The following is a 12,445-nucleotide window of genomic DNA, read 5'->3' on the forward strand; positions in this document are numbered from 1 at the left end:
AAAGCTCAGAAGCTAATGATACTCTCGGTTGTGTTACGTGTCTCTATGTACCATGCAATCAATAGTTTCTAACACTTGTTGTTGGACAGAATCTATTTTGATTAGGTTTCCACCTAAAATTATGTCAACAACAGTTAAGTGATACATTTTGTTTGCACGAATATGGGTCTATTATCTTTAACAGTTGTGTAAACACAACTTCGTTGATTGCCTATATGTAAACTAACTATTTAGATCTGAAAATAATATTTTGTTGTTCATGCACAGTTATATATCAAATATGTTATACAAATATTTTTCTAAATACTAAGACAAAACAACTCTACATTTTATTTCTGTGGTATGCAACATAAATATGCCTAAATTAATTTGAAACTTAAAATCCAAATTGTGTAACAGTAAGGGAAAATATCCAGAAAGAGAATGAATCATTTGTGCACTTACATTTAAAAACTACAGGGTTTGAGAACAGTTTGGAGGAGATCTAATCCAAAAAACAACATCTTCCCTTAACTGCCTGTTGAAATTCATGAACAGGCTGTGGCCTGTGACTTGAAATGTTTTATGTCACAGGATGGTATTTCCTGATAGAAGCAGGAGGCTAGCAGGTTGTACAGCAGTTTCAGGTAGTGTGATGAGTGCAGTATAAGTTTATGGAGGGGAAAGGTTTCCTGCTGGGAAATGGTATGCAGATATTTGATATTACAGTGCACAAGGATCTAGTGTAGGGAATATAGGTGGTCGGTCTAGAATGATGTATTCCTGTGAAAGAATGCTGTTGAGGATCACGGAATGACAGAATTGCAATAACTTTTCTGAACCAGTAGTTTAAACTTGGTATGATATATTTTTACAGGCAAACAGGAGAGAAAATTTCACAAACAGTGTGTGAAACTGTGTTCTGGCTAGGAAGAGGATTTTATTTTTACGGGGGTAGAAATAAGGAGCACATTTGGCTAATACCATTATATTGCCTGAGAGAATTAATACTGATTAGAGATGAGTATCTACATAAATAAAGAAGAAAGAGAGATGATGAAATAGCAAAAACAGTTCCCCAACACTGAAACAGCTTTACTGAGACACTCAAAGTGAGGTATAACAAATTCTCTGGCACAATTACCTTATTTACTAGATTTTCTGCCCCACCCTTCTCGCTTACATTTTCTGTGTTCTGGCTATACTGATGTATTTTCTCCTCTTGTGTGTGTATGGCACTATTATCTTCAATAGGCGTAACAATAGCACTGTCTACTTCTGTGGCAATGTCTTCAGGCATCTTTCGCTGTATCAGGGGTGAGCCTGCCTTGAGGTCTCTTCCACTGCTGTGTCTAGCTGACGACAAAACATTTTTTCGATTTATGGCTTCCACACTCTTCGGCTTCAGCACACGCCCAGTGGGGCTCGACTGGTCAGTGCCAGAAGCGAGTGTTCTACGTAGTGGCGATGATGGCGGGGAGTACTGGCTCGAGCGACTCGAACTGACTGCTGAGTCATCAGAATCATCTCCTCCACCACCTGTTAGAAACAGTACATAAAAAACTCTTTATATAACTGAAAAATGGACCATAAAACCTCTCTCAGAAACTGCAAGTAGTACTTCTTACAGTGCCAAGAAAAACTATGATACACTAATTAAGTTCTTCAACTTGAAAAAGTAAATGTATTTTTTCATTTATGGTACTCTAGTCTGTTATAGAAATTTTTTTGTAGATTCACAGCCACGGACAGTGATCTTGTGCTAACTGTTTACTGAAATATATCACAAACATGTCATTCCTATTATAACATTCACATAACAACTCCTCTGGTGTTTTTTCTGATGACAAGATCATTAATTAAGGTATATCAACGTTCACACTTCTGCATTGTTATTCACCCTAATATCTTATCATCTGATCTACTGTTCTGTGGTATTTAAATGCTCCTCCACCAATGTTAAACAGTGTAATCCCAAAGCAAACATCATTATTAAATATGCAAACATTTACTTTCAGTCCTGAAAAAACAAATGTCAGCCCCAAACATCAGAACCAAAAACAAATTTTACTTCATATTAATGTGAATAAATTCAACTGTCATCTGGATTGCAATAGTAAAAATTCCATGAGGAATACAATTTTACAAAATGAGGAAAATGCTACCAATTTACAACTGAGTGCTTGGCTATTCTCATTTTTATAAATTGTCATGTGCACTTCATTTGATAAAAACACATTATACCTCTAACAACACAAACCCCTACCCGTAAAACCATGTTAAAGCCTACCTTTGCTGTGAGGGGTAAGTACATCTGCCTCCGGTGCAGCAGAAGGGCTCCGAGCTGCGCCGACTTTAAAGTCAAAGCTGATGTCCGAGCGTGTGGGGGATGAAGCGATGCTTTCTAATGACTTTGGTTCTGCAGGTGGCTGAAGTGGTGGTGGTCTGGAGGATGGTAGCGGTGGTGGCCGGGTGTTAGGAGTCGCCTCAAACAACGGCCGCAGCTCCTCGCGACTCGAGGACAGAGACGAGCTGAGTGAAGAGCTTACAGAGAGGCTCTTTCGCTTGAAGGCAGGTGAATACTTCGGAACAGATGCTGATGAAGACCAGGATGGACGAGAATTCTCTCTGTGGATGAAAACACTGGATGTGATATTACAGTGACAAACTTCCACGCTGTCATCAACATTAAACTTAAGTTATATATAAAAACAAAGATGAGGTGACTTACCGAACGAAAGCGCTGGCAGGTCGATAGACACACAAACAAACACAAACATACACACAAAATTCAAGCTTTCGCAACAAACTGTTGCCTCATCAGGAAAGTTATTTATGTGTGTGTGTATGTTTTATGAGCTAAATTAAGTATACTTCTGCTGTATTTAAATTAACAGAGATAGAGAAAAACCTGTTGTGGCTTCTTATCAGTTACTTCATAAGATTTCCTAAATTTTCAGATTTTTACCGCTAGGGAAATGAACACTGCTTATTCCATCCTCAAAGGAATCACTTACCATACTAACTCTTTGGAAAAACTATACTCCTTGGACAAATTATAGCACATTCATTACTCTGGAAATTCTGAAAGAGTCTCAGAATATTATTTGACTGGCCAAAAGGCAAGTGTTCTCAGATATTGCCAGAGTGTGTCACCCCACAAGGTAACAGGAAATTCTATCACTTACCTGTTACATTTAATGTGAGCATGGCACTCTGTTAAGAAGTCAGTGAGCCCAAAGATGTAGCTCCTTTTTTATCTTACTTTCCTCTACTGTTCTTTCTCTTTTGTCTTCATAATTCTTCCTGCATCCTGTTGTCCGAGTGACCTGACCTTCCATTTTAACGTTCGCTAATCAAAGTTTCTCTCCTTCCTGAGGCAGAAGTCTTAGCTCTGAAAGCTAGGATAGTGTACATACTGTTATATGTATCTATCAACAAAATTGAAATTTTGCCTCCTGAAGGTAATCCAGGGCAATCCAATAACTAAATTTAAGAAGCAACATAGAATAAGTGGCAAATTTGATGAACTGAAGAAAGTTCTCTTCAGAAAGAGTTGCTCTCTTCTATTACCAAGGGCATACATGACTGCCATTCCCCCATAGCTCCTGCATGAATCACAAGTGGCTATTAATATCTTTCCACAGTAACATGGCAACAGCGCAGCTCAGCAGCTGTAAGGAGCTCAGATACCTAATCTAAAGCTGCGGGTTAAATCATGAGGTCATTATATATTTTTTCGTCATGGTGTTTCACACAATTTTCACTTCAGGCAGTGCTCTGTGCATGCAAATAATGCCATGCTGCACAGTGTTCAGATGCCACTGAAAACTGTAGATTCCCTCTGGATTTGCTGGATCTCAGATCAGAGAAAAGCAAGAACATGTCACCCCTCATAAGACTACATCTAGTAAAGCATCAAAATGTTCTGAACCATCCATCATGTTGACAATTGTTTGACATCTTATTACTGAAACAAGTTAACTCCCCAACAATGAAAATTTGACAAACAAATACACTGCTAAAAAACTACGGCAGCACATAAACGTGCTTCACCAGAAACTTAGCCTTCTAAACATACACCCACACTACACAACCCACCATATGGTGCATGGTGGAGGACACCTTTTGCCGTAGCTAGTCATCCCTTTCCTATTCCACTCACAAATGATGCAAGGAAAAAATAACTGTCTTTATGCTTTCGTATTTGCACCGATTTGTACCACATCATCTTCATGGTCCCTATGTGAGGTGTATGTTGGTGGAAGTAGGATCATTCTGCAGTCTGTTGCCAATCACAGTCCTCTAAACTTTCTCAGCAGTGTCTCACAAAACTAATGTGTTCTTCCCTCCAAGGAATCCCCTATGGACTTCAAGAGCATTTCTGTAATGCTTGTGTGCTGATTGAACCTAATGTTAACAATATCTGATAGCACACATCTGAATTGTTTCGAAGCCTTCCTTTAATTCAATCTGGTGGAGATCCCAAGCAGTCAAGCCGTACTCAAGGATGGGTTGTACCAGTGTTCTATATGTGGTCTACTTTAAGGATAAACTACATTCTCCTAGAATTCTCCCAGTAAATGGAAGTCAACCATTTGTCTTACCTACAACCAACCTTATGTGACCGATCCATTTCATGTCACTTTCCAACATTATGCCAGGTACGTAATTAAAATCACTGTGTGAAGCAGCACACCACTAATACTGTATTCGATCATTGCAGGATTGTTTTTCCTACTCATCTGAATTAACATACATTTTTCCGCATTTAGAGTAAGCTGCCACGCATCAAACCAATGTATCATCCTCCAGTTACTTGAAGAAGACATTTTCAGATACACTACAGTGTCATCAGCAAACAGTCATAGATTGCTGCCCACCTTTTCTGTCAGATGGTTTATGGAAGTAGAGAACAAAACCAATCGCCTCCTGGCAATACCTTTGTCTCCGAGAACCTGTAGATATGTACATTTAAAACATAAGGGTTCTTGTTGAGACATGTATTTAAGTTCCTCTTGTAGAGTTTCACTGCAGTGCTCTAGCTTCTCTCCAAAATGTACACAAGAGTCAACACTGTCAGAAAATGCCAGAGATACTGCACATTTCACTCACCGTGTGGCCACAGTTGATGGGTTCCAGCTTGTTACTGGAGATGCACCTGTAGCACTTAATGGTTTTGGAGCACTGAAATGGTTCTGTGATAAAGGTGCCACATTTTCTGACTGCCAGCTGGCTGGCCTGTTCAGAGGTGCCGTGGACAGACCTGACCGGGTCCAGTTTGTTGCTGTCGTTCTCTTGGTTGGAGTTGAGGAAGAAGGAGACCATGAGCTCCTTGTAGAGACAGGTGGTGGAGGTACAGACCTGCAGGGAAGCAAGTAGAACAGTATTTACAATCTGCCACAGAAAAATTTAAGTATAAGAAACAATGTCGCTTTTTTGCATGTTTTCACTCAGTGTTGTATTGTGGCACTATCTTCTGGAAATGAACCTACAGTAAAAAAAGAAGTATGTGTTCAGTAGAAACAAGTAGTAAGAATATTATGTTCAGCTTGAAACTGCATGTCCTGCAGATGCCTCTCAAAGGCTCTTAAAATTCTGACACTTACTTCTTAGAACATTTCTCCTCATTTGTATTTTTTTTACTGATGATAAAAAACAGTTTCAGCTGAACTTTGATTTGACAATCATGATGCAAGACACAAAAATAATTTTAATGTAGGCTCTTCCTGCTTGTTTAGAGTTCAGTGTGGCGCAATGATACAAAAATTTTCAGCTGTTTCCCATCTAACATAATATAAAAAACTGGAAATTTCATCCAGATCAAAATAAAATTTAAAAAAATACCTCACTAACAAATTCTCCTACAAATTATTGGATTACCTGTAATTAAGGAGTGAAATCTCGTGTAAGATACAGGAAAGAAGCAGCATTTATTATAAAGATGGTTGACAAGAGTGACAGATAGTAGACAGACCTCTATCATTATGGATGAAGGTAATTACTTTCTAAGAAAAATATAAATGTAAATATCAAGCTACCAGTAGGAGATAAACAGCAGTTATCTAATACAAATCAAAAAGCAGCAACTGGTTTCAATGTACCAGCTCTCCTGCTAATTTCCTAATTTACAATGGAGTCTGTGAATAGGACACATTCTAAGACACCAAGAAATCATCAACTTAGTATTGGAGGGAAATGCAGGGGGTAAAAATTGTAGAGGGAGATCAAAAGATGAATGCAGTAAGCAGGCTGAAATGGATGTAGGTTATGGTAGTTATTTGGAGATGAAAAGGATAGATTAGTGTGGAGAGCTGAATCAAACCAGTTTTCAGTCTAAAGACCACAACAAGAACAAGAACAACAACGACAACACAGTTAGCTGTCGCAAACAAAAATAATAACTAGTAGTATAGCAATACTCTACTGTTAATACAATGAAAAGGTGAAGTTTCTAAGAGTTGCTTGCTTCTCTTATGTTAATGAATACCTCGATGTGTCCCACACCCCTGAAAGTTCTCCTTCTTGATGTGATCTATGAAAGATGATCAGTGAATGAATCAATGGAAAAAAATAACTTCATGATATCAGTGCTGATGTTACATATAAACGAGTTTTAAGCAATAAGTTTTTCAAATTGCTAGGTACAATGCAAAGTTGGCAATTAGTATATTGACGGCAATCAGATGATAAGATTGAAAGAACTACCAGTTTGCACAGTTGTAATGGGATATAGCAAAGTTGCAATGAAACAACACATCATATTTTTTGGTTAATTCAAATCTCATATTTTGCGTAAACCATTCTTTATTACACAACAACTTAAAACTTGATTTAGTGACTGGGCAATCCAGAAATATGTTAATGTAGTAATATGACACATTTGTGTATCAGCAATGCTGGAAACAACAATTTTGAGAAAGGAAAGTTCTCACAGTTGTAATGGACGCAGAATTTTTGCAAAGTCTGCCTTTAACTAGCATAACATAAATACCATAACAGGCTAGATAAAAGAAATTACTCACCAGCCAATGGTACAAGTAAGCACATATGAAAGCTTAGGAAATGTGGAAGCTTTCAGAGCTAGTGGCTCCTTCTTCTGACAGGAAGTCTGGAGGAAAACGAAGAGGGGTAAGGGAAATGGACTGGTGAGGTTTAGAAAAGGGGAGATTATGGAAAAGTCACCCAGAACCCTAGGTCACGTGAGATTTACCAAACACAATGAAAAGGAAAGACCTTTGGCACTGGGCAGTCCCCAGTCAGTCTGTTTTTCCCATACTTCTCATTCTGTCTGGTAAGTCTCCCCTGAACTGGGGTTCTGCCAACTTTTCCATGACTTTCCCCATTTCCTAAATCTCACCAGTCCTTTTCCTCCAACCTTCTTCCCTCCTCTTCAACACTTCTGCCAGAAGAAAGAGCTAAGAACCAGTTGAAAGGCAACTGTTGCAGTTAGAAGTGCCAATTCCAATTCAATTGAGTACCTTTTCATTACTTATTCGATACATCCATCTAATTCTCAACGGTCTTCTTTGCAACCTCATTTCTAACATTTATCATCCAAAGTTTCCCTTCCATGCAAGGCTACACTACAGAAAAATACTTTCAGAAAAGACTTAGTAATACTAAAATTTGAATTACATGACAGCAAATTTCTCTTTATCAGAAACCCTTTTCTTGCTATTGACAGGCTATATTTTATGTTTCCTTTACTTCTCTTAATGTCATTTATTTTGCTGCCCAAACAGCAAAACTCATCCACTACATTAGTATCTCATTTCCTAATTTAGTTTCTTTGGCATTGCCTAGTTTAATTCAACTGCAACACGTGTCTTAATTTTTGTTGATATTTATCTTATAACCTATTTTTCCAAGTGGACACTTTCTTTGAGTTGTCAAGGCTGTACGCCTGGTTGGTTAGGAAGGAGTTGAAGTTTGTGATGTCTGAAGATGGGTGTAATCCCAAAACACATAACATGTTCTAATAAAAGAGTCAGTTGAACATCTCATGACTTTATTGCAATTGTACAGCATTAGTTGCCAATTATTAACATAAAAATGACCGCAGGCCTCAGAGGGGTTTTTAAGTCCTGTATATCATCCCATATTTAATAATAATAATAATAATAAAATATATAAAATGTTTTAATATACCAATTATAAAAACCATAATAATTTGTTTACTTCGGTGTTTAATACATGACTTTTGCATAACTTGAAAGAAATTGCAATTCAAAGGAATATAGCTTCGGAAAGTGTTTGTTAAAACATTTTATAAGTGCATGTGTTATCTAATTGTTTTGTGCACTGTAACAGCAACAAACTCTCAGAACTCTGACATCATCAAAATCTGCATGACGAAGTCGAAATTTCCATGCATCATTATAAGTCATTCACTGAGCGCTACACTGAGGTACACATATACGATTGGTGGTTGTATCGCCTACACAAGGTATAAAAGGGCAGTGCATTAGCAGAGCTATCATTTGTGCATAGGTGATTCATTTGAAAAGCTTTCTATATCATTATGGCCGCATGATGAAATTAACAGACTTTGAAAACGGAATAGTAGTTGGAGATAGACGCATGGGATATTTCATTTCAGAAATCATTAGGGAATCCAATATTCCTTGACACACAGTGTCAAGTGTGTGCTGAGAATACCTAATTCCAGGCATTACCTCTCATGACGGGCAACGCAGTGGCCGACACCTTCACTTAATGACTGAGAGCAACAGCGTTTGCGTAGAGTTGCCAGTTCTAACAGACAAGCAACACTGCGTTCAATAACCACAAAAACGAATGTTGGACGTACGACAAACATGCCTGTTGGGACAGTGTGTTGAAATTTGGCCTTAATGGGCTATGGCAGCTGTTGACTGGCTCGAGTCCCTTTGCTGACAGCCCATCACCCGCCAGCCCATCACCTATCCTGGGCTTGGGACCATATTGATTGGATTGTAGACGACTGGAGTGGCCATGTCAGATAAGTCCCAATTCCAGATGGTAAGAGCAGATGGCAGAGTTTGAGTGTGGCACAGAGCGCACAGAGCCATGGACCTAGGTTGTCAACAATGCACTGCCCAAGTTGGTGGTGGCTCCATAATTGTGTGGTCTGTGTTTACATGGAAAGTACTGTTTCCTCCTACGTTCCAACTGAACCAATCATGGACTCTCAAACTGTGTCAGATTTCTTATAGATTGCAGGTACTTGCAGCCTGTAAACTGACACCCTGGAGTTTTCTTCACAGGCGATCAGGATAAAAGTCCATCCACGTGTGCAAGAAACCAAAAAGTATCCTGCGTTTAACATTGCTTGTAATTTCCGAAAAACTTCGTTTTCATGTTACTTTATCTCTGTAATTTACACTACTGGCCATTAAAATTGCTACACCATGAAGACATGCAGATGATAAATGGGTATTCATTGGACAAATATATTATACTAGAACCGGCATGTGATTACATTTTCACACAATTTGGGTGCATAGATCCTGAGAAGTCAGTACCCAGAACAACCACCTCTGGCCCTAATAACGGCCTTGATACGCCAGGGCATTGAGTCAAACAGAGCTTGGATGGCGTGTACAGGTACAGCTGCCCATGCAGCTTCAACACGATACCACAGTTCGTCAAGAGTAGTGACTGGTGTATTGTGACGAGCCAGTTGCTCAGTCACCATTGACCAGACATTTTCAGTTGGTGAGAGATCTGGAGAATGTGCTGGCCAGGGAAGCAGTCGAACATTTTCTGTATTCAGAAAGGCCCGTACAGGACCTGCAACATGCGGCTGTCATTATCCTGCTGAAATGTAGGGTTTCGCAGGGATCGAATGAAGGGTAGAGCCACGAGTCATAACACATCTGAAATGTAACGTCCACTGTTCAAAGTGCCGTCAATGCGAACAAGAGGTGACCGAGACGTGTAACCAATGGCACCCCATACCATCACGCCGGGTGATACAGCAGTATGGCGATGACAAATACACGCTCCCAATGTGCATTCACTGTGATGTCGCCAAACACGGATGCGACCATCATGATGCTGTAAACAGAACCTGGATTCATCTAAAAAAATGACGTTCTGCCATTCGAGCACCCAGGTTCGTCGTTGAGTACACCATTGCAGGTGCTCCTGTCTGTGACACAGCGTCAAGGGTAACCGCAGCCGTGGTCTCCAAGCTGATAGTCCATGCTGCTGCAAACGTCGTCCAACTGTTCATGCAGATGGTTGTTGTCTTGCAAACGTCCCCCTCTGTTGACCCAGGGATCAAGACGTGGCTGCACGATCTGTCACAGCCATGCGGATAAGATGCCGGTCATCTCGACTGCTAGTGATACGAGGCTGTTGGGATTCAGCACGGCGTTCCGTATTACCCTCCTGAACCCACCGATTCCATATTCTGATAACAGTCATTGGATCTCAACCAATTTGAGCAGCAATGTCGCGATACAATAAACCGCAATCGCAATAGGCTACAATGCGACCTTTATGAAAGTCAGAAACGTGATGGTACGCATTTCTCCTCCTTACACGAGGCATCACAACAACGTTTCACCAGGCAACGCCGGTCAACTGCTGTTTGTGTATGAGAAATTGGTTGGAAACGTTCCTCATGTCAGCACGTTGTAGGTGTCGCCACCGGCGCCAACCTTGTGTGAATGCTCTGAAAAGCTAATCATTTGTATATCACAGCATCTTCTTCCTGTTGGTTAAATTTCACATCTGTGGTAGCACGTCATCTTTGTGGTGTAGCAATTTTAATGGCCAGTAGTGTAATTCAGAAATGTGATACACGTAATAAAACAAACACTTTTACCCGTATTTCTTTTTTGGAGGGGGGGGGGGGGGGGACGTGCGGGGGTCAGCTTTATGACTCCCGTAACACCCCTCCCTTTTATCAAGAACTAAAGGCAGCGTGCTCTTGTTTGTTTTAAACTTGTGCTCTCCCACTTTTAACTCCCGCTCTTCTGTGAGACTTACTTGATCTCCGGCAGATCCGGCAGCAGCACCGGCAGCTCAGGCACGCGCTCTGGGATGACGAGCCCCCGCAGCTTGGACAGGCCGCGCTGCCGCCGCTCCATCATCTGGCCGACGCGGGGATCCCCCGCGATGCTGTTGCGGTGCGCGCGCACGTCCAGCAGGCTCTGCGACCGCGAGTGCAGCAGGCCTGCCAACACACCGCACCGCCGGCACCTCTTACCAAAGTATCTACATCCATCCGCCGTTGTTAAATACGGCCTAAAGTTAAAATAGTAGGTTTCACCGCAGGTTTTCTACTCGATTGGCTCAAACAGGCTTCTGATTACATGTGGATATATGTAAGATTATACCTACAACAAAGGAAAATACCGACAGCATCTGATTAAAAAATGATGAACATCTTGAGGCACATCACAACGCATAAGTACTAAGTAGTAATACAAAGAACTGATATGAAATGGAACGTCAACGTGAAATCAGTATTAAGTATCAGAGAAGGCGAACTGAAGCATTAGATTTGTTGTAAGAGTTCTGAAAAAAGGCTGTGCATCTGTAAATCCCATACAAGACGCTAGTGCGACCAATTCTAGAGTATTGTTCCAATGTTTGGATTCCTTATCGAGCAGACAAGACGAAAGGTATCGAATGAATTGCCAGGCGCACTACTAGGATGGTAACAGGTCGGTATAGCCCACACCAAATTGTAACATAAATTATCGGGGAGCTTAACTAGGAATCCTTTGGAAAATCTGTATGTATATTGAGAACCTGTATAGAGATGGTTCGATCATTTCTCATACACAGCACTCCGCCTTCAGGCCACAAGTGGCCCAACGGGACCATCCGTCCGCCGTGTCATCCTCAGTTGAGGATGCGGATAGGAGGGGCATGTGGTCAGCACACCGCTCTCCCGGTCGTTATGATGGTTTTCTTTGACCGAAACCGCTACTATTCGGTCGAGTAGCTCCTCAATTGGCATCACGAGGCTGAGTGCACCCCGAAAAATGGCAACAGTGCATGGCAGCCCGGATGGTCACCCATCCAAGTGCCGGTCACGCCCGGCAGCGCTTAACTTCGGTGATATGACGGGAACCAGTCTACCCACTGCGGCAAGGCCGTTGCCCGATCATTTCTCATGGTTTATGGTAATTCTGTTATGAGTAAAAACTCGGTACTCCAGATTGGGGGGGGGGGGGGGAGTCAGAGTCAAGTACCGCTCCACCCCCCCCCCCCCCCCCCCTCGTGACCCACCATGAGAACATCGTCTGTGGATAGAACAGTTTTCATTTACAGGTACCCATGGGCGTCTGGAAATATTTATCGGGGCTCGGGGCAAGACCAAAATTTTTGTTTGTTATATGCTTCACCCCACTAGTTGCTCTGTAGCGGCCAAACCTGCAGTAACTTAGAACAGATTTTATCTTGTACACTGTAACATCTGAATAGGTGCACCACACAGCAATGCATCAATGCCCGAAGTGCTCCA

At 41.1% G+C, this 12,445-nt stretch overlaps 1 protein-coding gene across 1 annotated transcript in view; it reads right to left on the minus strand.

Moving 5' to 3' along the window:
* LOC126484719 (uncharacterized) overlaps positions 1 to 12,445 on the minus strand; it is a 370,831-nt gene that overhangs the window by 22,588 nt on the left and 335,798 nt on the right. Inside the window, exons 6-9 of the mRNA XM_050108315.1 lie at positions 10,960 to 11,146; positions 5,095 to 5,343; positions 2,270 to 2,607; positions 1,124 to 1,518 (exon numbers count right to left, since the gene is read on the minus strand). Of these exons, the coding sequence (XP_049964272.1) occupies positions 1,124 to 1,518; positions 2,270 to 2,607; positions 5,095 to 5,343; positions 10,960 to 11,146 (1,169 nt within the window). The remainder of the gene's footprint in view (positions 1 to 1,123; positions 1,519 to 2,269; positions 2,608 to 5,094; positions 5,344 to 10,959; positions 11,147 to 12,445) is intronic.

The sequence above is a fragment of the Schistocerca serialis genome, chromosome 6, assembly GCF_023864345.2.
Source record: "Schistocerca serialis cubense isolate TAMUIC-IGC-003099 chromosome 6, iqSchSeri2.2, whole genome shotgun sequence".
Classification (NCBI taxonomy): domain Eukaryota; kingdom Metazoa; phylum Arthropoda; class Insecta; order Orthoptera; family Acrididae; genus Schistocerca; species Schistocerca serialis.